Source organism: Malurus melanocephalus, unplaced genomic scaffold (assembly GCF_030028575.1).
Source record: "Malurus melanocephalus ecotype Western Australia unplaced genomic scaffold, MMel_1.1 scaffold_639, whole genome shotgun sequence".
In the NCBI taxonomy this organism is placed as follows: domain Eukaryota; kingdom Metazoa; phylum Chordata; class Aves; order Passeriformes; family Maluridae; genus Malurus; species Malurus melanocephalus.
This window is the reverse complement of record NW_026623871.1, coordinates 232350-258317: the sequence shown is the minus strand read 5'-3', so window position 1 is coordinate 258317 and position 25968 is coordinate 232350. Positions and strand designations below refer to the sequence as shown.

Sequence of the window (25968 nt, the reverse complement as noted above, 5' to 3'; positions counted from 1 at the left end):
AATCTTTTGATGGGAAGAAAGAATTCCCAGTGGGAAATGGCAAGGGGTGGGAAGCAGGGTTGCTCCCCATCCTGTGCTGTGCTGACCTGGTGCCTCCAACAGTGCTCGGCACTCTCCAAGCTGAATGCAGAGGTGGCCTGCATCGCCGTCCATGAGGAGAGCGCCTTCGTGGTGGGCACTGAAAAGGGACGGGTCTTCCTCAGCACCCGCAAGGAGCTGCAGGCTGACTTCCAGAAGTTTTGCAGTGAGTATCTGCACCAGCACCATCTTCCACGCCAAGGTTGGTGCTCCAGTTGTGCCATCTGTCACTCCCGCTGTGCATGAAGGGGTTGTGATTTCAGGGCATCACAGTGCTGTCTGTCTGTCCACGGGGCTGAGTGGTGTTTGAAGAGATGGAGAAAGTGGGAGGGAACTGCAGCCAGACCCTCTCCCCTTCTAGGGAAGGCACTGCATACTCTGGCTCTTCTCTCAGAGCATCCCTGAGGTGGCTCAGGGCTGGATGGCTGCTCTGCTGCCCTGGCACTGTTAGCCTCTGGCAGTGCTGTTAGAGTGCTGACGATTTTTCAAGAACCTAGCGGAAATAGTTTGTCCTAGTAATCCCCCCAGGAGCAGGACTTTCTTGGTCCAAGGCTTTTTTCCTGATTTTGGAAAAACAGGAATGGATTTAGTAGCTGAAAGTGTTGCTTGTGGAGCTGCTTGCATTTTTGAGTGATGTATAGTGGTGACATGATACTTTGAGCAGGAGCTTTGTTCCCCCAGTCTCAGATCAGATTCACCAAATATCTGAGGATACCTCTGTGTGGCAAGCCCTCTATCCCAGTTCTGTGCCTCTGCCAGTTTCCAAAAAACAGTCTGGGAGCTGAAGGGAGGGTGGGAGCTTTTCTGTGAATGGGGACCTGTGTTTCTTGGTCAGTGCCATCCCCAGCCTGCTTGCTTCTGCTTTCCTCGCTTAATGCAGGAGCTAAAATGGGATCTGGTTTTGGTGGTGCTGAGGACACCAGACCCAGATCTGTTCTATGGGCTGCTCATGGTGGGGTGTCAGTGGAGAGAAATGACTCAGCTGTGTGTGCATACACATGGTGTTGACAGAGACCATATAGGTACTCAATCCATTGGAGAGATTGTTCAGGAAGGGTTTGTTCTGGTGACAGCACCAGAGCTATGAAGCTGCCCAGATCACTGTGTGCTTGGGTTGTTCATTGCATAGCTCTACAGGAGCAGCTCTTTGCCATGGCTCTGCCCAGCCTGCTGCCCTGGGCAGCTGCTGGCCAACTCCACTATCCCACTCACACAGAGATGCCRTTAGTTATCCTCCATTGCATTCTGCAGGACAGGAGGTATTTGGGGGATGTTTACTACATTCATGGGCAGTTCTGCCTTCCCTGCCCAACACCCACAAGATATAGATGGCAGTGGGGTGGCCAAAGGGAGGGAACTCCCTTGGGTTTCCTCAGGCAGAGAGAGCTTGTTCAGTCTGGAGAAGGGTCCAAAGAATCCTGAGATCCCCTTCCAGTACCTAAGGAGGCTTGTGAAAAAGAGGGGTTGTGACTTTTTGATAATGATAGAATGAGGGAGAATGGTTTTAAACTAAAAGGGAAGATACTTAGATTAGATGTTAGGAGGCAATTCTTTTGAGCATTGTGAGYTAGTGGGATAAACTGCCTGGAGATGCTGTGGCTGTTCCATCCCTGGAAGTGTTCAAGGCTGTGTTGAACAGGGCTTGCAACAACCTGGTCTARTGGAAGGTGTCCCTGCCCATGACATCGGGGTGGAATGGGTCTATTTCAACCCAAACTGTTCTCTGAATCTGTGATATATCCTGGTTGGTGACCTACAACTGTGGTGGGGCAAAGCACCTGGCACTAGATCCTGATTCCCCTCTTTTTGGTTTCATTTATACCTTTGTCAAAAAGAAATAGTCATGTCTGGTTGAAAACAGAAATCTCRAGGATGGGATTTGGGTAAAGCAGCTAATGCTGCAGACAGAGTGAAAGGTGATAACTCTGTCTGGAAGTGTTTGGGCCCAGGCTCAACTCCACTCCATAAAGCTCTCACAACTGGCACACAGTGGAAAGTATCCCTGGAAGGGCCGCTAATTTACAGTCTTGCTGCCCTCTTAGAAAGATCTGAATTAATCTAAAGCAGACATCACTTAGAAGAAGAATCATCCTCTTATCTCTCTGGGATGCAGACCTCACTTGAGCATCCTCCTTTATCTGAAGCTCTGCTTCAGCATGGGGGGAATTCCCAGGGGTCAGAATTAATGTCAGTGGAGGAGGGAGAGGCAGTAGTTAGAGGGTACAGATGCAGGCACATTTCATCACCTTGAGAAAATACTCCAAAAATGTTATCCAGGGCCTGTTTTGCCATGCTTTGAGAGGCATGTGGAGCTTTACAGGKGTGGCATGGTGACTGTGTACTTTCTTATGTCTAGTTCTGTTTGTGTTCCATGTTGCTCTTGGCCCCTTCCCCATGATGTCCCAGCCAAGGACTTTTTCCACAGTAGGACCTATGAGCTGCTTCTTGAGCACCCAGACAGCTTCCAGGGCCAACTGCCAGTAGGAKTCTGTTGAGGATGATGAAGGAATTAGTCCTTTGCCACCAAAAATCCCTTGTGAATCACTGTGGATAGAACAGCAATAATGCATTTGTAGTGTTTAATTTTCTGTGCATTAGAGATGTAAAGAAGTCAGTGCTGAAGATATGCTTTATTTGAGGTTTAATGGGGGAAATTAGCAGGAAATAGCTGGTATTACTGAGCTATGTGATGCTGAAGGGTAAAAAAACCTACAAAAAAGGCAGATTTTCTTTTCCTGGGAGATTGAAGGCTATGGAGATTGAAACCAGAGACTAGAAATGGACTACACAATTAGTCCTGACTGTTTCAGGCCAGCTGAGTGGGAAAAGCCAGGGAAGAGGGGGCAGGCACACGATGACTGACCCTGCTGCTGGCACACTGCCCATTGCCAGTACCTTTCCCTGCATGCTGGGAGCTGCTGGGATCAACCCAGCGTGATCTCATCTGAGCTGGGGCCTGAGGTGGGTGGGAGACCTGGGGCACCTGCCTGCTCAGACAGAGGCACCACCCCTTCTCACCACAGTGACTCTTGTTTTCTCCTCTCCCCTCGCAGGAATCCAGCAGAGGAAGGAGCAGGATGCGGAGGTGCAGAAGAAAGCAAAGGAGTGCAGRAGAAGGGTGCTCAGGGTCTCCCCGGACCAGGGATCAGACGTGTACCTCCTCAGGAAGATGGTAGAGGAAGTGTTTGATGTGCTTTATAGTAAGAACCTTCATGCTTCCCTTTGGGGATGTGGAATGTCCCTGGGGCTCGCTGAGCTGCCTGGCACTGCCACCAGATGCGATGTTCATCRCCATCCGAGCTCCTTGGCATGGGAGCAGGTGCCTGGCAGGGGTAGCATGGGGTGGAATGTGCTCCTGCATAGATTTAGCACTGCATTGAGATGGGATTTGGTCACTGATTCTTAGCTTTACAGTGCCCCAAGTTGAACCAAAAAAATTCCTATGGTGTTTGAAGCATCCTTTGTCTCCCCTGAACTGGAGAAGCCTCTGCGATGCCCTGAAGGTGAATTCCAAGCACACCTTTATCGCCTGCCACTGAATCCATGGCACCTCTTTCATAGCACTCTGCTGGGGYTCTGCAGATTCACTTCCTCCTTTCCCTGGCAAGTCTATTTAAAAGGAAAACAGATGATTTTCTAGTGGGTGGCCCTGCAGCCCCAACTTCAAGAGAAGAGGTGATGCCGTTCCAGCACATGCATCATCCCCAGCAAGAAAGCTTCTGCAATTAAAATGTAAATAACCATATGGCTGTTGTTGTGGAACCCAGTGGGTTGCAGAGCTCCCTCCAGGCCCAATCTGCAGTGACTTGAGCAGCAGCAGCGCCCTCTTCTTGCTCACAAGGATCCACTGGAATCTCCMTGGAGCAGCCATGCTGCTGGCTCATCTCCTGGCAGTACCTCTACAGCTAGGCTGGTCAGGGTAGGAAAAGCAATGTTGGCTTGGGAAGATGGAGCCCCGGTATTCCCCTGTGGTGCTCAGCAGGTTGTGTTAATCCTGTGTGATGCTTTGGGGAAAGTCAGGCCTTGTGACTGGCCCAGCTGCAGACCTGTGTGTTTGGCTTTCCTGGCTGCAACTGCCCATCACCATCTGAGATTGGAGGGCTAGTAGAGCCCTGTGGGGCTGTGCGGGTCTCCCTGAGTGCAAAGTGCAGACTTTGCCCCTGTTTGAGTGTGTGATTTGGGAATGGGCATTCCCACACAACAGAAGGGGCATAATGGGAGCTACCACCAATTGTGCTGGGCTCAAATGCAGAAGACGCTGCTGCTGGCTATCGCTATCACCTTCCACAGGTCTCACAGACAGAAAAGGGAGATGGCATCCATTCCCCCTGGGACAGACAGTCACTGAAATTTTCTGAAGCAGCYTAAAGGACTTGGAGTCAATATTCCCATTAATGGGGGCAATCAGATCCTATCGCTGCCTTCCAAAGGCTGGGCCCAAGAATGAAARAAGGGATGATGCAGAAGAACCAAGAGATAGAACGGAGAGAGTGTTTTTGTGCTGCTGTTTCCCCTCCAAGATGCAGATCTCATTGTCCTGCTGGGACAGTTTTCTGTCCTTTTGGGAATATGTGATTTATTAAAATCTGACATACAATAAATACATAATTGCATCAGGAAAGCTTGATCTGGGGACATGGGGTTTATGAACCATGCAGCCCATCCATCAGKATGATTAGCAAAGTTCTTTACCATGTTAAGGTGTATGGATGGAGGTGTGTTGAGTCATGTTGGCCACGTCCTCAGTCCAGCATGGCCGGCATGGCCGTAGCAGAACCTTTATTGATCATCCCCGGGACAGTGGTTTTGGGTTTGGTGCTGGGTTTTATTCTGCCTTTGCTGCTGCATCAGTAATATCAGCTGTTTCTATTCTTGRTCCACTCTGTGGTGAAACCTGACTAAGCTGCTTGCTCCCCTCCATTCCCACTGGGCAGAGCCTCTCCTGGTTGARTGGAGAGAAATACCACAGGAGATAGTAGATGCCCCAGGGTAATTCTGTTTTTAACACTCAGAGAGTTTAACCATTCTTACGGTCTTTTTTTTTATCCTTTCATGAATAAGGATTGGAAACAGAAAAATCTTAGTCAAAAATATTCCCTCCAGAGCTGGGTAATCTCTGCACCAACAGGATGATTGATTACCACTGGCTTCTATTAAACAGACATTAATGATGATTATTGTCTCTTTAGCCAAACCAGGAGTCTCTAMACAGCAATGCAAGGCCTCTGAAAGTCACCTTGATAATAACATAGTCCCCATAAAGAYATGTTTGGGGAGTTCTTGAGCACTGGATTGATAATAGCCACTGTGGACATTGGGAGCTTCTCCCAGACATGAAGAGAGGTGATCAACAGAGGTGGAGAGCTGCTAGAGTCAGTGTATTGGGACAGGGAAAACTGTCAGCTTGCGGAAAGTAAACTCGTGGTTCAAAGGCTCACTTTGAAACTTCAATTATTTGCTTAATTAAAATATTATCCATCCTCCCTGTAAGAAGCCTTAATGGCTCGTGCAAGTCACACATCATTGGTTATGATGCACTCCTTCAAAGGGCATGTTGAAGAAATCACGTTTAATAAGGACTTTCTGACAGTGTCACAAGATTTGCATGGTTTCTGCAAGATCTTTTGTCTGTAGTTTTTTTGGTTTTGTTTTTATTTTTTTTTTTTTTTTGTTTTTTTTTTTTTTTTTTTTTTTGTTTTGCTTTTCTTTTGTTTTGTTTGTGTGTTTTTAAGAAGAGAGAGAAAATAAAATAATTTAAAGAAAATCCACAGTACAAAATCCCACAACTTTAAAGTCCCATAATCTTCTCTATCTGCCACTCAGACTGGAAGTGAAGGTGCAGACACTGTGTCATGCCACCAGATGTTCTGCATCTGGACACTGCTTTGCCAGACAGGTCACATTCCTGCATGGCTGTTCYTTGTGCTTCATGCTTTCAGCACAGTTTATTGATCAGAGTGGCTTGGGTTGGTTTCCAAAGTAATTTTTCCCCAGAGAGTAGCTTGAGGGTTTTGACCATTCCTTGAAATCCTTCAGAGTGGGCTGTTTTCTGATGGTGTTTTGCCTGCAGAGCATAGTAGAGTAGCCCTGGTTTGGACACACAGGCACTTTATCTGGTTTAGAAAATCCCTGCATAATGGCAAAGCTTGCTGGGAAGGGAAGGCACTTTGTATCTGACTCCTTTGGGAGATTTTAGTGTCAGAGGTAAAATAGAGCCAGACACACATGGTGGGGACATGGTGGAAAGATGTGGCCAGTGTTGAGGGGAGCAGGTGAGAGTTCTGGACTGCTGGAGTTGGTTGTGCAGTCAAATGTATTGATGTTCAAGCTGTCTGTGRATAGTGGGATGGAGGGAGATTATTGATTTTGGCCTTTTTCCTTGTCTGTCAAAGTGCATCAAGGCTGCTTGACAATCAAACTACTTTCTGTTCTTCTAGAAGGTAAAATAAGAAAACTGACTAGAAATAAGGTTACCAAAGTATCTCAGTAAACACRAGATAAAAATTATTGCAAGTTCTTCTGCCTTCCTTGTCAGCCCTTGACTCCTTTCCACTTTGCTCATGACCATGTACATTACTGGCATATGGCTGGGCACTCCCAGGGGCRGGCTTGTGCCAAGTGACCCCAGCTAAGGATTCTACTGTGCAACCTGAATGATGAGACATCTGCTTTTTGGCTTTTATGAGCTTTTTATTAATTAGTCCATTTAGGAAGGAATTGGAATGCCTTGCATGCTAAGTGCATGGAATGGGATTTTTCTCCTAATGTTTCTGTTGGTATTTCTTGCTCTTCCATTTATTCCCTCAGCCCAGCTCAGCCGTGGTCAGGGGCACAGGGTATTTGTGTGTGTGTAACTCTGTCCCCTCCCCAGGTGAAGCCATGGGGAAGAGCAACGTGGTCCCTTTGCCATACGAGAGGTTCCTGAAAGAGCCAGGCTCGCTGGCAGTTACTGGCTTGCCTGAGGGGATCAGCTTTAAGAAACCCATGGAGTATGATGTGAAATCCCTGATGGCCATCCTAGAGCACAGCCACAGCATCCGCTTCAGACTAAAAAGGTAATTTTGGAGACCTCCAAGGGGCAAGAGAGCAGYGAGCCCTTGGAATGGTGTATCTTACAGCACTGGCTGATCATGAAGATCRTGACAGGCAGGACATGCACAGGCAGGAGGGTTCCTCCCATGTCTCACCTTCWCCTCAAGACCTGCAAACCCAGGTCCAGCCATGCCAAACCCAGCCTTGCACAGAGATTTGTTYGTCTCGGGGGGGTTGAGACCATTTCAGACTAATTTCTTTAAGAAGTACGTGTAAACACGCATATTAACTGAATCTTTTTAAGTGTCTCTGCCAAAATTTCCACTCTGGTAAGCTAAGTGCTTTTCTGTCTCCAGAGGGATTTCCAGGGTAAATGCTGTGAGTGTCTTCCCAGACTGAAATGAGTTTTTTAATGCCAGACAAGGAGGGAAGTGGAGGACTGCAGCAGAGCAAACTCCCCCTTTTGGCCACATTTATGCAAGGGGTTCAGTAGTTTTAGGTGCATTTTCCCTGCRTTTGCCTGCTTGGCAGCACCTTAAATCCATTCAGAAAAATGCTGAGCATGACCAAATACCTCATCTAAAGGCTGTTTCTGGAAAATCAGGCTGAGACAGCTAAAAGTAGGACACGCAGAATTTGAGCTGTCTGTGAGCTTGTGGCTGCCTGTCTCATGTGAAGCACATTGGTTTCTTCAGTCTGAAACTCATCCCTGGGSTGACTTAGCTCCCACTTGAATGTGCCATGGATGCTGGGGGCTGGYCCAGGCTGTGGAGCCAAGTGATTGTGGTCATAAAAGGTTTTATTCCTTAAATGCACTGAGCATGGAGCTGGGCATCTTGGTCCTAGCTAATAAAAATGCTTTGAACCACCATAAAACTGACCAGCTGCACTTAAGACAAGAACTGTTCAGATGCCTGAAGATGCTCAGGAGTTTGATGGATGTAACTTCTGAATCATAGAATAGAACCRCAGAATYGTTTGGGTGGGAAGGGACCTTAAAGACCATCTCGTTCCAAGCCCCTACTGTGGACAGGGATACCTTCCACTAGACCAGATTGCTCCAGCCTGGCCTTGAACATTTCCAGGAATGGGGCAGCCACAGCTTCCCTGGGCAACCTGTGTCAGGGCCTCACCACCCTCACAGGGAAGGATTTCTTCCTAATATCTAATCCAAACCAAGCCTCTTTCCGTTTTACACCATTCCCCACTGTCCTGTAACTCCCTGCCTTTGTCTGTCAAAAGTCCCTTTCAAGCTCCCCAGTGCCTTTGGGTAATGGAAGGCCAGAGTAAGTTCTCCCCAGAGTCTTCTCTTACCCAGGCTGAACAATCTCAGCTCTCTCAGCCTTTCCAAACAGGAGAGGTGCTGTAACCCTCTAATCACCTTCATGGCCCTTCTCAACAAGAGCCTGGCAGCTGGTGGTGCAGAGTGTCCCACCCTCCCAGGCATGCCTCTTCTTCCYCCTCCACATCCATGCTTGCTGCATTGCCATGGGCCCAAAGGAACCTGTTTTTCCCTCCTCTTCTCCATTCCTTCCCCTCAGGCCAGCAGATGAGCCCAGCCGAGAGCCCAACCCCAACATCGAGTTAACTTGTTCCTCCCTCGCCTCCAAGGGCAGCCGAGACTCTGGTGCCAACGGCCCTGTGGCCAAACCCGCCAGCCAGGACGCCCCCTCCGCCGTTGCTGTCACCAACTTCCTATACGGCGTCTCTCTGCCCGCCCCTGTCGCCATCGAGCTCAAGCAGGAGGTGTCCTCAGGGCTGCCGGGGCCGACTTCAGTGGGCGAGGCGCTGCTGGCGCGGCCGGCGGGAGAGCTGAAGGTGCCTTCCTCACAGGAGTACAGCGACTGCTGTGGTAATAGCCTGGAGTTTGCTCTCGGAKGAGGGCTCGGTGCACAGCCCACCCCTGGCCCTGCTAGGGGACAGGCTGGTTGTTTTGGTGTTCCTTGGGTAAAAATCAGTGTAGAGCTCAGGCTGTGTGAAAATGAGTAGAGCCCTTGCCCTGCTGCACTGCCCTAGCCCTTCCCTGGATGCCTGCAAGGTGCTGACAGGGCACACCTCGATTTTTGCCCCAAAATCACGGGTGCTGCACCCACCAGGCCAGAAGGGCAGCCGGAGTGGGAACGGCAGGGGTCAGTCTGGCCAATGCTGTGCCAGGTGTCACAGGCCAGGGTGCATGGAGAAGAGGCAGAGGGGTTGGGTCAGCATCACTGGTGGGGAACAGCACCCAGGGTCTTGTGGTGCCTGGAGCWCTGGTCAGGCTCTCATCAGCCCTTTCTCCTTGTCTCCCCTTTTGTCCAGGACAGAAATCATCAGTCTCCGGAGGTCCCCTCATCCAGAATGTGCACTCATCCAAGCGCATCCTCTTCTCCATCGTGCATGATAAGACAGGTCTGTGTCCTGCTCCAGCATTAAAGGCAGCTGGCAGCCTTAGGGAAAGGTTTCCCTTGACCACATCTCTCCCCAGCAGTTTCCCAGCCCTCCATGCTGTGCAGGGATCTGACAGTGCTGGAGAGATAMATCTCATATTGGAGCCAAGAGCTTCATCTCTGCCAGTCCCTCCCTGCCATCCCAAGATGCTGCCAGTGGTCCTTGAGCACTGCTGGCTGGCTGKGAATTCCCATCTCTGCTTCCTGCACAAGGATCCAAAGCATKGCTGTGGGAGAGGCTGTTTGCCCCAACTGCAAATGGCACATACCTGCTGGAAACTTGGCATTATTTCAAAATAACTGAAACCCACTAATCTCAGTGGGACTCTGAAGCAGTGCCTGGGGGGATCAGTAGTGGGGAGGAGACTGCCATTTCCCCATGTGCACTGCACCCAAGGGAARTACAGCATAAAACCCCATGTCTGCCTTGAAGAGGAGGAAAAAATGGGTGGGAAGGCTGGGAAAGAGGAGAAGATGGAAAAGCTCCACTTGTGAAATGGCTGTACCTTTCAAAGGTGCATTCCAGGTGGAGATGGCTCTGTCCAAAAGGGCTTTTTGTTCTAGTATTGAGAAATGTTATGGGGTCATTTCTTATGAGTCTGCTTTGCACATGCCAAGGAGAGTGCTTGGGTCTGGGGYTGGAGAAGCCCAGACCTTATCTGCCAGCCTGGCAAAATTCTCTCAGGAAGAGGGAAAGGATTTTTGAAGTCTTGTTCCWTCTTCACAGCACTTTGCAGGAGAAAAGTGCATCTGCTGTGTACGAACCATATGGAAGTTTCTTATTTCTTGTATTTTGTTTTGATAGATAAGTGGGACAGTTTTATAAAAGAAACTGAAGACATCAACACCCTTAGGGAGTGCGTGCAAATTCTGTTTAACAGCAGATATGGTGAGTAGGAGTTAATATGCCATTATGCATCTGCAATGCTTGTGGATTGCATATCATTATATAGCAATCATTTTTGTTCCCTAACACAGCAGCAGAAGCCATATGCTAGAGCTCCCTGCTCTTCTTAACACATTTAGCTCAGCAGCTCCCAGTTTCTGGGTGTCTCCTGAAGGTTATGTCAATATTTCTGTTTGGAGCCCTATCACCCTTGTCAAGGAACTTATAACTGGGCTGTAAAACCGCCCTGTCTGGGAATGTGTCATGCTGGATCATAGCATTTGGGTACTGGGAATGATGGCATGTGGCCCTTTTACATTAATGTAGCAGGTGAAAAGAAGGTTGTTGTYATTGCAGCTGCTTTTTTCTCTATCTTCACAACTTGCAGATGTTGTTGGTGCTCCCTTTGACGTGAGCAGTGCTTTTGGGGTATCCCTGGGGCATTTGGGCATGTGAGAAGCTTGGGAAATCACTTGGGCTGGTGGGCTCTTTGACTGTGCTGTCTCTATCAGGCTGTGTAATCTGTGAGTTGCAGATGGGCTGTAGATGTGTGCTGCCACCTGTGAGTTGTATATGGGCTTGAGACAAGCCTTTTGACTTACAATTTTTATATGTGGTGTTGGATTGTGGCCGAAGGGTAACAGAGCTTTGGAAGGGTCTGAAGCATGAGTCTGATGAGGAGAAGCTGAGGGAGCTGTAGGGGCTCAGCCTGCAGAAAAGGGGACACTGGAGAAACCTTGTCTCTCTCTACAATTAGCTGAAGGAGGTTGTAGCCAGAKAGGGATCAGTTTCTTCTTCCAGGTGACAAGTGATAGAATTAGAGGAAATTGCTTCAAGCTACTCCAGGGAAGGTTTAGATTGGAAATTGGGGAAAATTTCTTCACTGAAAGGATGGTCTGGCACTGGCATAGGCTGCCCAGGGCAGTGATGAAGTCACCATCCCTTGAAATGTTGAAGAATATGGATGTGGTACTTGAGGATATGGTTTGGTGAACATGGTGCTGCTGGGTTTACAGTTGGAATAAATCTTAGAGGGTTTTTCCAACATTAACAATTTTATAATTCCACGTGCTTTGCAGATTGTGAATCATAGAGCTCACAAACATGCTGTGGTGGGTCACAAGGAGTTTGGAGATTCTCTCTGGGCCAGCTCACCCCTGGTTTGAGCATCACTGGTCATGTTTGGGAATTTTGGAAGACACTGTTAGCTGCTTTCTCTCCTTTTTGTCGCATTTCCCATGGGAGAGCTGTTCCTGGGGCTCACTTTCTGTGACAAGTGGAGAAGAGGGAAGAAGGCATTTGCTCGCTTGAGTTCAAGCCCTTGCATCTTTGTTTTAGCATCTATAAAAGACAAGCACTTGTGTGAATGAAAGCCATGTGTTCATCTTTCAGCTGAAGCCTTGGGGTTAGACCACATGGTYCCTGTCCCATACCGGAAAATTGCCTGCGACCCTGAGGCAGTGGAGATCATCGGCATCCCGGACAAAATACCTTTCAAAAGACCTTGCACTTATGGTGTCCCCAAACTCAAACGAATACTGGAGGAGAGGCACAACATCCATTTTGTCATCAAAAGGTGGGTGGCGAGGAAAGCAGAATGTGGAGCTCAMGGGTGTCAGGGATTTGAGCTATTGCACCCTCCATGCTCACAGAGTTTGTTTAGGCAGCAAAAACTCATTTCACCCTCTTTCATAAAAGACAACTAAAAGTTCTTTTCCCCCAGCAAACCTCTGGTTTTCATYTCTCTCTTTTTGCAAGGATGTAGCAGAGCTGACTGGTAGCATGATCACATCCAAGCTCTGCCACCCTGTTTTAACTAATCATGGGCACCAAACATTGCTGATGCCACCCCAAACATTCTGGGTGGTTACARCTCCTTCAATGGCATTTGGTGGATTGGAGTGATGTCCCCGAGTCAGAGGAGGAACATCCATATTCTCACAGGGATTCCTGTCCACCTTGTTTTTCACTGATCACTTGTACACACCCTCTGTATCTGGTGATGAGAATGTATCACCCACAGGCCAGGCACTGTGACTAGGTGTCTTCCTTTCCACTGGAGTAGGAGGAGTGGATGTATTCCYGGTTATCACTGTGCTGTGCAATCTCTCTTTGCTTCTCTGTTAGGAAAATCTGCTTTATAATACATTKATTTATTCAATCCCTGCCTATGCAGCACTTGTGTTGTTCCCTTCCTAGAGGTGTGAAACTACAGCRCAAAAAAATCCTGGGTAAGGCTTCCGAAGAGTCTAAAATCACCAGCAACAATGGAATTCAGGCATCCTAAAAGGAATTAGTTTTCCTGATGCCAGTTGGTGGAGGAGCCACTTTGTCCTGTTTTGCACAGGCTGCACCAGGCTGGATCAGGCTGTGGGGTGTGGCCCTGGACATATTTTGCTCCCATGAGCAAAGTTGCAGGTACCACCAGAATATAATATTCAAGAGACAGGTGACATCRTGGTCAATGGTCTACATTGGAAAGTGAAGGTCCAGCAACAGCCACTTTGGTCCTACTGTTTCTTTTGGTAAAGCCAGCCTATTGCAGACTCATTTAATAAGTTAATTTAATTAAGAGAATTACTTATAAACAGATTTAGAGGTACTTCAGAGTTAAAAAGCATGTGCTATAAGGTTGCTTGGCTGCACAAAAGACTAGAAGGCCTTTTTTTAGCTGAAAAATTCATTCCCTTTTTTTAGAGAATGAATTAGATTACTATGTTGACTTGGTTTAATGCTATTCATTAATTAAACTTCCAGTTCAGTCACTAGCARTATCTCTTTCTAATTCTTTTTTTCCTTTGCTCCTAGGATGTTTGATGAAAGAATTTTTACAGGTATGTTCTCCTCATCCTTTGATTCACTGCCCACAAAATTGAAAGATTATCCAGAGAAGCAGAGTTGAAATAATGTCACCTGTAAGCAGAAGAAGTGCAGAACACATGCAGTTATGCTCAGTAAGGAGCTTTGTCTGTTCCCTACACTAGGACATGCTGAGATTGCCTTTGCCTGGGATCAGTGCAAACTCTGTACTCCCTTTAGAAATTGAATTTTGAAGATTTAAATGAGAATTCCTGGTGTGTGAGGCTGGGCTGGCTCCTGAACCAGGCTGATCCACAGTACAGGCAGTACATGGCCTATATCTTTACTTTCAAGAGGAAGAAAATCACTGCTGTGTTCCTCACTGGTAAATTCCTCTTTTTTCTTTTTTTTTGACTGGGAAGTGCTGGCATCATCCAGCTGCTGACCGTTTAAAAAAAAAAATACAAAAGTTCATTTTTTCAGTGACAGAATGATGGGGAGGGAGTTCTTTCAGTTTCTTTGCTCTGTGTTTTCACTCCTTTTTTCTCTGAGCTGGAGAAGCCAGACTAAGTCTTTCCTGTGAGGGTGGTGAGGCCCTGGCACAGATTGTCCCGAGAAGCTGTGGCTGCCCCATTCCTGGAAGTGTCAAGGTCAGGTTGAKCAGGGCTTGGACCAACCTGGGATAATGGAAAGTGAACCTGTCCATGGCAGGGGGTTGAACAAGATGGTCTTCCAGGTCTCTTTCAACCCAAACCATTCTGTGATTCAATAAATGCTTCTTGGGAAATAAAAGGAGGAAGGTACCCATGCTGTCAGACTCAACATGAACTCCAGCAGTGCCCTCATCCTCATACACACCTGGAACATGGCATTGCATCCAAATTTATCACACCCAGTTCCTGGGTTGTCTGGGCTTGGCTCACAAGTAAAGACATGTTTTGGGGTGGTGTTTTGGGTTTTTTTTGCCCTGAGCTGCCAACTGCACGTGCTGGTGGCTTGCCAGACACCTGCTCAGATATCAGCTAAATTATCACTCTGGCCCCATGACAGCCCCAGTGCTAAGAGTGCTTCCTGGGCATGATGATGCTGGAGCCACATAAAGGGGACCTCCAACATAGTCTGGAGAGGGTCCCACCTACATGGGGAATTTCTTTGTCCAAAGTTGTTCATGGCTTATTTTTTCTCAAGGAAAGGATTTTTCTCAAGGAAAGGATTTTTTTTTTTTCACTAATCCATCCCCAAGGGATGGAGCACTGAATTGACTTTTGGAATGCTTGGGTTTTCCTTGCATAATGACTGCATGGTATCTGGGGGAGGCACCATGTACATCTGCACGTCAGCTCCAGATCTGCTGGTTGGAGRGCACTGTGCTGGGAGCTCAGGGATTACAGGGCAGGGAGGTGCAAGTGGATATTCAGAGATGAGGAAGCAAACCCAGCAGGACTGAAGTGGGTGGCAGGTCCCACTCTCCTGACAGGTCCCTGCAGGGCTACCAGAAGCAAAACCCATTAAAGCTGCCTTTCTGTGGTTTGCGTCAGCACATTGGCTTGTGCAAGAAAAAAGCATCTGCTGAGTCAGGAGGTGCCATTTCTGCARAGACATTATTTTCTGAGTGGAGCTGTATTTTAAGTTGCCATTTACAAAGTATCCCAAAGCTTCCCCATACTGTTTTGCTCACCCTGTAATTAAAATACCCACCACTGCTTGGAAACCTATTTTTGTTACTCCCCTGGGTAGCGGCTTCAGGCAGGGCTCTGCTACTGCAAGAACCAGATTTGGTTCATAGAAAGCACAAATTAAAAGGAGCCTTTTGGACTGTCAGTAGATTTATAGTGTCTTTAAGGTTCTRTATTTCCATTGATCCTATTGCCAGAGCTTTGTCCTTACTTGCAGGCTGGAACAAAAAGGAAGGTGGCATATGTTCCCATAGATGSAATATGTTTGAGAGGGGTGGGGATATTGTGATGGTGGTTTGAGACCAGCAAAGGACCTTTGGTAACAGCTGTTAAACAAGACATTTGTGGTTTCTGCAGCCTCAAAAAGCAGTGTCACTCCCTCCTTCCCCCAGCCCTCATTCTTCAGATTTCTCTTTCCATCTCCAAGGTAATTCCTGAGGCGTCATTTCAGCTCCTTTCAGGCTTCTGAGGAGCAGGGGAGTGAGGAAGTTTTTCACGGTGACGGGATGCTTCTTTCCCTCTCTGTGTCACYGTGGCAGAGWTTTCTCCCACTGCTTKGTGGGCTTGGAGCTGTGAGACAGCTACTCTGCTACTCAGTCCTTTGCCAAACTCTCATCCAGTGCAGCACATCCCCTCCCATGGGACAGGGCTCTCCCCACTTTGGGCCTTGATCCTACAACAGTGATCAATTGCCCTGGGTTTTCTGACCTCTTGGAACCCTGTCCTATCAGCCAACCCTTTCTGGAGATGCTCTGTCCTGGCAGGGCTTCCCAGCACACACAGATAGTTATGAAGAGGTTTAAGCAAATGTCTTGCTARTATTTTAACATGTGAACCCAATGGAATCTGCATCCTTGTTTTYGCAAGCAGGTGACATTTGAAAACCTGCTTTCCCACCCTGATCTGTGCTCTGGGACTAGGAGGAGAGCAAGCTGCATCACTGGCATCTCCAGTTGCTAATCCTGGTTTTGCTTTTTTCCCAAAACCCATGATGCACACCTGGCAACAGGAAGCAAATTTACCAAAGATCCAACCAAGTTGGAGCCCTCCAGCCCTCCCCGGGAGATCTCCCCTGAGCCGCACCGTGGGGCCATTCTGGACCTGGTGGGGACCTCTCAGGCCAACAGCAGGTAAGTTGGACTCCTGTCCCTGTTCCCTGCAGTGACATCCCTCAGAGGGTTATTTTGGGGGTATTAATGTGTACAGCAGGTTACTGCTGTGTTCATCAGCAATGTCTGGTGGGTACAGGAGGCTGCTGAGTGTGATTCAGTGTGCTGCAGCATCAGAGAGGTGTTGTAAGTTCATAATGGAAAGGTGAGTAGCTAAATTGGTGTTGCTTTCCTGACTCCTTAAAATCCCACTGCAATGAGGATAGTCAGTGCAGGAGGAGGCCAAGCAGCCTCATCCTTTTGCAAGCCAAAAGTTTGGAATCATTAATTTTGAGCAAAACTGATGAAATGAGGGCCATGCCTGGACTGTTTGGGGTTATCTGCTGGAGCCATCTCTGGTGTTAAAGCATGACCTAAAGGTTTCATTCTCAGCCCACACCATAACAGCATCCTGCTAATTAAGTGTTGCTTGTTTATAAAGCTCACAGGGACCCTAACAGTRCATTTCATTAAGGTGGGGTTATAGAGTCCAGCAGGGTAGGAGGCTTTTTGTGTGAGTACCTGTTTCTGTTCCATCTGTGCCACAAACTGGTCAGGCCCAAAACATGCTGGCAGCCTCTGTGGAAGATATAGCACATAGCATACAGCTCTCTACCCCAGACTGGAAGATCCGGGAGGTACTTTTCTGTTTATAGCCCCAATTTTCTTAATRCAGTGGAAGCAAGGTATAATTTAGCCTTTAAAATCACTTTAAGGACAAGAGGGCAGCTGTTTACAGCATTATGATCTGCTTTAAAACAGCAAATTTTCTCACAGCCTTGCTTCACACAATAGGGTGAAAAATGCTCCTCAGCCTCTCTGGCACAAAGCRTCACTGCCCAGCACTGACAGCTCCACCAGCTGGGATTTTGGACAATGATATGTGGTTGCTAACTTGTGCAGGTCAGGATGGGGAAATAAGGTAACTTGTCCCATCCATGACATCTCTTGAGTTCCTTTCCTTTCTTGGCTCTTTGATGACATGAACCTGTGACAGGTTGGAGTTTCTTCTGGTTGTCCCCAGTGCTGTTTCAGGTTTGTCTCCTTGGATGTGGCTGCTGCATCCCCCTAAAGCATGTCCAGGACAGCAGAATCTGCAGTGTTAGGACAGGCAATGGGTGAGCCTGGCAATATGATCAGTACTGAAATATCACAACTTTGGAGKGCAGAGACCTCTTGAGCTGCCCAGTCTGCAGGGCTGGCAGCTGTCTCCAGCTGCTGGCATTTGTCTCCAGCTCTCTGGGTATTTTCAGCCTCAAAGGAGGGTTTGTGGGAGGTTTTTTTTTTTTTTTTTTCTGAATGGTTCCCCCAGGTCAGAGTCCTTCTCCAGGGAAAATGCAGTACCCAATACTCCAGAAGGGCCAGACACTGTGAGGRGTAACACAGTCCCCAGGGAAGCCCTCGCACCAAATTTCCTTGGTGAAAGGTTTATTTTGACCTWAAGTGGGAGAGTTTAAAACCCTTCCCAAGGCTCCTAGGTGATATATACAGTACCTTCTAGACTGATGACGGTTTTTGCCTTTCCACACTTAGGAAGATTTCAAGAGCACTCCTGGCTTGTTTTGTGATTTGTTCTGCTGATRCTCCTGGGTGGATTTAGGCAAGCAAGAAGTGCTTTTGAATATTCCTCCTGAGCCAACAGGCTCAGAAGGGTTTTTCTTCCCTCCTCCCCTCAGCATCGGGGAGGAGTGCGTTTTCCAGAGTGGTTCCTTGGGTCTCTTGCTGCCAAAGAGCCATGGTTGTTCTTGTTCAAGAGAGAGGCAAGAAAGCACATCATGCATCCTGAGAATGCAAAATAATCTAATTTGGATGCAGAACAGCTTGTGTAAATTCCTGAGCATGTGAAGTTAACTGTAGATGGGAATTTGGGATAGTGCCCAGTTTTCAATGAAGAAAAGCTTTGAACAGAATAAATATTTACCAAATCAATAGATTTTTTTCCTTTCTCCCTAATTTATTTACCTCTTTGAGTAACCACGTTGTAGTAATACCTTAAACAATGCTCTCTGTYGCAAAGGGATGGAGCCAACAAGTTTCAGGCTTACAATTTTCTCTTGTTTTTAGGAGCTCTCTGCAGTTCCATCTATTGGTGTCTAGAGGCAGTGCTGCCATCAGCAAGGGTGCAGGACGAGGGCGGGTTTGAGAGCAGATTTATTTGCAGAGAAACTCGCAGACCACAGCTTTCCTTGCAGCCATGGAGGATGTGCTTCTGCTGGGGCCATGGGTGTAGTGACCCTGGAGACCTCTTTGTAGTTCTTGCAGCCCTCTCCTGCCAGGATCCGTCCTACACACACAGTTGGGTTTTAAGGTCTCATTTTTCTTACAGCATGACCACCTTTCTTGTCTGCCTTTCCCTTCCAGGTCCGAGAAGTGTAGTGTTTCTGAAAGCTGTGAACCAGGTGAGGAATAATTAATTTTCTCTTGCAAGACAGTGGTATTGGGGGCACACTAGAGAAACATGCCAGCAAAGTAACTTGGATGTGTGACATCAGTTGCCTGATTGGCCACATGCAGTTCTCTAAGGACTTTATCCCCATTTGATTGATGCAGAGATGAAGGCTTTTACCCTCTGACCCTCCAGGTGGAGCCTAAAAGTGCATGAATTGAAATAATGAGACTTAAGCATGTGTTTAAATGYAAAGCTATGGGAAGTCTTCACTCTCGGAGTTCCTTCAAAGGCCACCACTGAGAAGTCGGCAGTGTCAGTATTCTGAGCACCATGAATGAAAAGGAAGTGCTTTCCCACAGATTTAGGGGCTTGAATCCATTGAAACACCACACCAAGCCTCGCTGTCTTGCCTTTCCAAGCTGCAAGCCAGARCTCAGCCCCTGCAGTGGATCTGTCCCATCCTAAGTGAGGAAGGTTATCTTGAGAGAAGAGGAAACTTGACTGAGCACTGTGGGCAGCCTCCTCCTGGGACAGCATCCTCCTGGGGCAGCTGGTCCAGCACAGGCTTTCATCTGCTGGGGCTGAAACCACACTGAAGTTCAGCTGGTCACATCCTGGTGTGATGCAGCTGCAGTCAGCCCTCAGAATAGAGGCAAGTTCCAGGCATGAGTTTGGGAGCATTAAAATTGCTAGGAGCTGCCCACTGAAGACAGCTCTGGTGTCTGGTGGCCCAATTCATTTTAAATGAAGAAAGCCCGGAAATGAGCATATAACAAGGTTCAGTGGCCAGTTCAAGGGCACCAACAGCTCCTGAGAGCCAAGCTGTTTGCAGAAGCCATGTCCACAGATGCCCCTTTGGATACCTCCATGCCATGGGCTTGATGCTGCTGGGCCCCTTGACTGAAGCCTTGTTGTTGTGGCACRCTCAGCTGGCACTGAAGTGGTCGCTGGTCACACTTTCCCTGCGTTGGTGCTACATTGGGCAGAAATGGCATTGCTGGATCCTGTTGGCGACTGCCTTCTGTTGCCTTTCCCCATAGGTACCTCAGGAGAGCTAGGTGGGATCAGGCAGATCAAAATCGARCCAGACGAGCTGAACATCATCCAGATCACCGTACCAGGTAGCCGCTGGGGTGTCATCGGTGTGCAGTGGTCATTGCWCAGGCAGGGTTGCCACGTCGTGTTTCAACATTTTGCTTTGAGAAGAGGCATTTGCAGGATGTTTCCCAGCATGTAAGGTTCCCTCACCTACATTCAGTGGTTTTTCTTAGCTGACGTGGGACCATGGTGAGGTTTCCTGGGAGCACTGGAAGGTGTTTTAGGGCTCTTTGTTGTTTTTCTGTCTCCTACATTGTTTTCCCATCTTGCCTTTCTCCTGGAGAAAGCGAGCTTGGTTTGCTGCTTTGCCTCATATGGAGGGTCCCAGGTACTGAGTGCAGGATGCTTTTGATGAGGTCCTTCATTTAGAAAACCAGCTTGGTTTTGAAGAGTTCATAAAAACAGATAGTAGACAGATTTAATATTAAGCACATGATGAAAATGTGTTGGAATTGTTGATACTGGTGGGGGAAATTCCCCATGTTTCCGCTCAGACAAGTCAGTGGCCATGGGTTGTGATGGAGATGACGTGCTYGAGGGGCAGCTGGGAGAGTCTGTTTTCCACTTACCTGTTCTGGACAGCAAATGGTAGGATGATCCTCAGGGTTTAATGAATAGATTGTTAGCAGTTTGCATTTTCAGTGTGCTTCACAATCATTAATTAATAATCTCACCAGAATGAGGGCAGCAACAGGACTCTAACTTGCTTGAGGGTGAATGATGCTGGAGACAGCAGTGACACCACCACACCAGTGCAATCTCTGTTGCCCTCAAATTGTAGCAGTTCCCTTAGTAAGGTGACAGTTGAAGAGTCACTCCTGGATTGGTGTGGAATAGATTTATCTATGTTAATATAGGGGAAGGAGAAGGAACAAAATACAGAAGTAAAAAAGTTAAAAAAATTAAAACATATAGTGATAAATACATTTTAAAAATTTAATTTTCAACTTGGCAGCTAATGGAAGAGAAGAATGTTGATATATGGTGAGCTGGAGGTCCATGAGAGGAGTGAGAAGAATTATCACTTGTCCAATGCCAGGGAGATCATACCTCAAGTGCAGAATCCACCTTTTCTTACATTATTTGAAGATCAAGTTCAAGCAGAGGGAATACAGCTGAGGGCAGGTTAATATTAATTAATTAAGTAATAGAAAAGAGGTGCTTACCTCCAGGGAAAAAATGATGAAATTGGGATTATTTATCCCATGAGGTCAGAAGTGACCCAACTGAAGTATATAAACTAGCTGAAACTTCATTTAAAACTGAGTTTGGATGGCTCTTTGAGGGCATTGGACAGCCTAGCATTTGGGGAGACAGGTTTAATGTAAGGGAAACCAAAAGAGGGTTGATTTTGCTGAGGAAGGCAGCATTAGTGGAACAGTTTCCCCCCATGTAGTAGCTAAATCAAGCAGCATGAGCTCTTTAAGCAAAAATTGAGTGTTCAGATGGAATTAAGCCAAGTAAATAATTTGAACTGTTTTTTCTCTTCACTTTCTCTGGAGGTTAGGAAGAGATTTTTGCTTCTTTTCCTCAGACTGAGAGGTCAGRTGTGTGTCAGGGATGAGTGTCAGGGATGAGCTCTGGGTGGTTCTGGGAGGAAGAAGGCATATGCATCCCCAGAGCATCTTCCAGTTGTGTGTGGGGGTCCTGGGAGTGGGGTGCCCTTCATTCAGTCCTTGCTGATGGCTGGGACCCTCTGAACACTTTTTGGGGACAGTGTCCTATTGGCATCAGAGAAAATGGTGCCTATGGGTTTTTGTCCCCAGACCGATCGCCTGGTTCAGTTGAAATGCATGACCCGGTGCCTGTGCACATGGCCTCAGATGAATCGAGCTACATCCTGGACACAGTAGCAGGTACCAGAARAGAAGCATCTGGGAGACTGCATGGTAGCACGGGTGTTCATACGTGTGCCAAAAATGAGTAAATACCATTTATGAGCCAAAGTGGTGGAGTTCRGGACCCAGTTCCAGAGTCTTGGCCTCAATGAGGCCAACTGGGAGCTCTGATAGACCAACTGGTGGGTTTTCTGGCACTGCCTCTCCTTCCTATCCTCTCTTCAGCCCCAGCATGCTGCAAACCCAAGCCCYTTTGCCCATTTTATGCCTGGAATTTACCTGTGGGATGTATGCTGGCCCAGTGGTTGCCCTTGCTCCTGCTGTGTCTCCCCTTTTCCAGGGATCCCATACCAAAGGGTGGGATTTATGGAAGCACTGTGTGTTATCCTGCCAGTGCAGCTCTTGGCATGCTGGTACCAGCCCAGCCTCTGCTGGGACATGTGCTCAGAGCTTAGTGAGTGGAGGGAGCAGCTGAGTGGCTGCAGGGCACATGAACTCCTGCTCATGTCTGGTTTTGCTGCTGCTAATCTGCTAACCCTCTTCTTCCTCGACAGGGACAGAGAAGGGATCCAGTGAGGAGTCTCGACACAAAGAAAAGCAGATGGAGGGATCAGGTGGGTGTATGGTAAACTCTGAGCATTGCCCATCATTGCAGGTTTTTGGAAGGATGGATGCACACAGATATCTTTTAGGTTGGGTTTTTTGAGATTCCTGTGTTATCAGCAAAGCCTTTAGCTTTTAGCCTTTAGCTTCCAAAGCCTCTGCCCACAGAAGGCCACCATTGTGTTCCTGGGTTCTGTCTTCTCCTCTCRTGCTTGGATTTACTTTTCCACCTGCTTCTCTTTGCTCCTGGCTGCTAGCACGGCTTGGTGGCAGGTGCATCCTTGCCCTTCCTTGTTAGGGGATCGGCTTGGAGGCCGCTGTCAGGACTAGCACTGATTTGAGGGCATGGAGAGTGCATGGCTGTCTCTGCCAGAGGTCTGCACACCTGCACTGTGCTTGCCCTGGAAGCAGCTAGTTGCTCAGAGCATATCGTTGTGTTTTTTGGKTTTTTTTTTCAGATGATRTAGGGGACGTTTTAAGTCATTTGAGGAAACAAGTTGAAATTCTGTTCAACTCACGATACGGTAAGATGGTCATTAACACATGTTCATCATGCCAGGTGGTGCTTTGTCACCTACCATTTCCAAACCAGCAGCTGAGTGAGGGTGCAATCTAATTGGTTCATTTCCTGTCTGCTGGGCTCACAAATGCCCTCCTCCAGCCTTGTTATTGTAGCTCTTCCTCTTGATTTCTTTGAAGTTGTTTCACTGATTCCAGCCTAGGAGTTGCTGTCATGATCTTAGCCTTCCTTCTGCAGAGGGAAGGTCCAGAGTGGTTCCCCCATCACTTCTTTGAAGTATCAGAGAGTGTTTTCCACCCACGGTGATCATTGCATGGCTCAGTAAGGCTGGTGGCACCTTGGTGATGGAGGCTGGCACTCGCCATGCTCTGCTTACCTCTTCTTAGAGAGGTTATTTAACTGAGAAGAAATACAAGTGAAGTCACACATGTGTTTGAGAGCTGGCAGAAAGTTTCTACCACATTTCGGACCCGGAGATGTGGCTCTGCCTGACAGTCCTGAAAAGCTGGGGGCATAGGTGAGCTGCTAGAGCCCATTGTGACCAGGGAAAGGATAAGAGCCAGGATCCTCTCAGGCAGGGCTGGGCACTGGGGATCAGCTCGAAGAGCCATTGGAACAGTGGCTCTCACTGTCCCCCATGTTACTACAGTCACAGGCTGGGAGTCATTGTCCACACTGATGAGGTGAAAAAMCACTTATTTTTTCATCCATCCAAATAGCTTGGCATTGATTGGTTGCTTCTGGCAATATTTAGCAGAGCAAGCTGTGTCCTCACCATGCTGGGCTGCACAGGCTGATGGGGTGCCCCCAGGTACATTCCCTGTCCCCTCACTTAGCAGAGGGATTTCCATGGGGGTCTGGATGTGGGGTTCCATTGTGTCGTGGAGAAATGCTGGCAGCCTTTATAGGAAGGCAGGCTGTGATAATGTARCAAATGCAAAGGCCAGCTCCAGGTGGCTGCATGGCTCTGTCCYTCATCTCATGTCTGCCAGTGTCAGGGACATTCTCACCAGGCACAGAGTGACCACAAACTCCCCCAAAACCTCTTCARTCCCTCCACCAACATACCATGTTGCTGTTGCTTAGACCTGACACAGAGGTCCAGCAAACTAATGAGATTGGGTCCCCATGCAGCACAAGCCATAGGAATATCAGAGCCAGTCAAAGTCCCCTACTCCAAGTTCCTGATGTACCCTGAGGACCTGTTTGTTGTGGGCTTGCCAGAAGGCATCCTGTTGCGTCGCCCCAACTGCTTCGGGATTGCAAAGCTGAAGAAGATCCTGCAAGCGAGCAACAACATCCAGTTTGTCATTAAAAGGTAAGGCAGTTGGGGTGGCTATCCCTTGGGGAGGATGTTTCTGCTCACAGCAGGAGGAGCATCCATCACTTGGTCACCTTCAATAAATTTGCTTGGTTATAAGCAGACAAGGTGTTGCCTTGTTGGAGCCATCTGGGAYGCAGCAAAGGTGTTGCCATCTGTCCCTTGATGTCTTTTGGGTTTTTAACCTGCTTTTGCAAAYGTTTCTCCACCTCAGCAAGATGGGTGAAGAGGCCTTTAAACTTCAGGGTGCCCTAATGTGGAACAAGGAGAGGGACTGGGAGCCCCTGGAGGGTTTTCCTACAGAAAGTGGCTCAAGCTGAGGTCCAGATGTGCACATGGGATGCTGCAGACATCAGTGAAGATGCTGACCCTGTGCTGTGGAGCRAGAGTGTCACAGGAACTGTGGGAGGGCTGTGAAAAGGCACAACCAATGTCATGCAATAGCATTGCCCTGAAAGAGGGTACAGATCCAGCAGAGATGGATTKTAAGATGTCTTRGGTATTTTGCGGGCACTTYCTCTCCCAAAWGCTGACACAACCAATGCTTCWGRTGACCRAARCAGAAAATAAATATTGGGAGTATGKAGATTTTGTGGTRTCAGAACAGCAGCTCTCAGGTCAGCCCAACCATATTTTGGGGTTTCCTCCCCTCTTAATCTCAGATCCATTCCTTTGTGATGCGCTTCAGTGCAGCTTGTTAACAAGCACTGCTATCACCTTGCTGTGCATCTTTAGCATTAGGTATCCAAATGACAGTTTTTGGGCTCAATTTTATGTTGAAAGGAGCCATTCATGGTTTCTCCCATCCATAAGAAATATTCAGGACCATATCCACTCAAAGTCTGTAGCTGCTGACTTAAGCTTCTCAGTCATCACCTGCTTAGTCTCATCCCAAGGAGTGACCCYTCAGCTCGTTAAAGAATGTCAGCATGAAAACTGTGTCCAAAGTTCTCCCACTGTGTTGCAGGAATTTTAAATGGCRTTAACCAGACAAGGTAAATGCTTTGTGACTGTACCAGTGGTGTCCTGAGGATGCTGGAGCAGCACCGTGTCACTGGCAGGGAGGTCACTCACGTGCCCTCTGCTTCTCCCTGTTTTCCAGACCAGAGCTGCTGGCRGAGGGCGTAAAGGAGTCGGTGTCAGACAGCCCGGCAGCCAAAGGTAGGCTGAAAGACATCTGGCCCTGGGCTGTTCAGGTCTAGATAGRAGAGGAGTGAGAGTGGTTTCCTTCAGCTTTCTCTCCCTACCTTGTTTTTTGGCTGGAAACCCCCCCCTACCCATCCCCTTGGCAGCACTGTGAATTCTAACTCCTCTTATGTCCCCTGTCTCAGSCACCGACGAGAGGGACTCGAGCGAGGTGCTGCTGGAGGACACCGTGAAGAGACAGGGCTTTCAAGGTGGGGGCTGGAGGCATATGGGGATGAGGCAGAGCCCCTGGCCCACTGCAGAGGCTACATGGGAAGGGACTGCTGCAGGTGTTGAGGCTCGGTGGGGTGGCAGAGGGGCAAGACAAGGCTGGGGTAAAGAAGAGAAGGAGGTGGGATGAGAGGATGAAAAGCACAGGCAGCAAGAAGACAAGATGCACAGCTGGGACAGGCTGTCCTGCAGGTCCAASAAGAGGCTTGAAGTGCTCTGCATGGTGCCCTAACTAACCAACTTGGTTTATCGCCCTGTCTGACCTTGTGACACACATAATTAAGTTTCCAAGCCTAGGGGTTTGCCTTTACTGGGGCTTTTTCAACTATGTGATGTTCATATAAATGCCACTTGAGTTCAGCTGGCGGCAGCATGGTGGCTCCCTTGGGGGCTGGAGTGATGGCAAGAAGCTTGTGGGCTGAACAGGCAAGTGCTACCCTTCTCAAGCATCTCTTCTTGGGCCCTGGAGGCCTGTGAGAGTTTGCACAAGGATGGGGAGCTTTTTTAAAGCCTTCTGAGAGGCTTTGGCATGTGTTTTATTTTAATGCCAGTAATTATCACAACTGTATCTTCGATTTCATGTGGCTTTTATTCTTAGCAAACAGGCGGGGGAGAAAAAACCCAATGTATTTCTGTTTAGATTATTTTAAGGACTTTGAATGACCCACTCCAGAGATTAGCTAATTGCAAGATAAGGGCTTTCCTATAATTAGAAAATGGCATTACTTAAAAGTCACA

The 25968-nt window shown here is 48.0% G+C and overlaps 1 protein-coding gene across 9 annotated transcripts in view; it reads left to right on the top strand.

Moving 5' to 3' along the window:
* GTF2IRD1 (GTF2I repeat domain containing 1) overlaps positions 1-25968 on the top strand; it is a 68660-nt gene that overhangs the window by 24497 nt on the left and 18195 nt on the right. For 5 of the 9 annotated variants that reach the window (XM_057383546.1, XM_057383549.1, XM_057383550.1 and 2 more), the window contains 17 exons: positions 103-280; positions 3132-3278; positions 6950-7133; positions 8652-8962; positions 9409-9498; positions 10342-10425; positions 11815-11998; positions 13231-13256; positions 15907-16027; positions 18407-18444; positions 19475-19555; positions 21299-21388; positions 21925-21984; positions 22432-22497; positions 23628-23811; positions 24917-24975; positions 25146-25211. In XM_057383546.1, coding sequence (XP_057239529.1) covers positions 103-280; positions 3132-3278; positions 6950-7133; positions 8652-8962; positions 9409-9498; positions 10342-10425; positions 11815-11998; positions 13231-13256; positions 15907-16027; positions 18407-18444; positions 19475-19555; positions 21299-21388; positions 21925-21984; positions 22432-22497; positions 23628-23811; positions 24917-24975; positions 25146-25211 — 1969 coding nt within the window. The remainder of the gene's footprint in view (positions 1-102; positions 281-3131; positions 3279-6949; positions 7134-8651; positions 8963-9408; positions 9499-10341; positions 10426-11814; positions 11999-13230; positions 13257-15906; positions 16028-18406; positions 18445-19474; positions 19556-21298; positions 21389-21924; positions 21985-22431; positions 22498-23627; positions 23812-24916; positions 24976-25145; positions 25212-25968) is intronic. The other 4 variants (XM_057383554.1, XM_057383548.1, XM_057383551.1 and 1 more) reach the window with 3 other exon arrangements.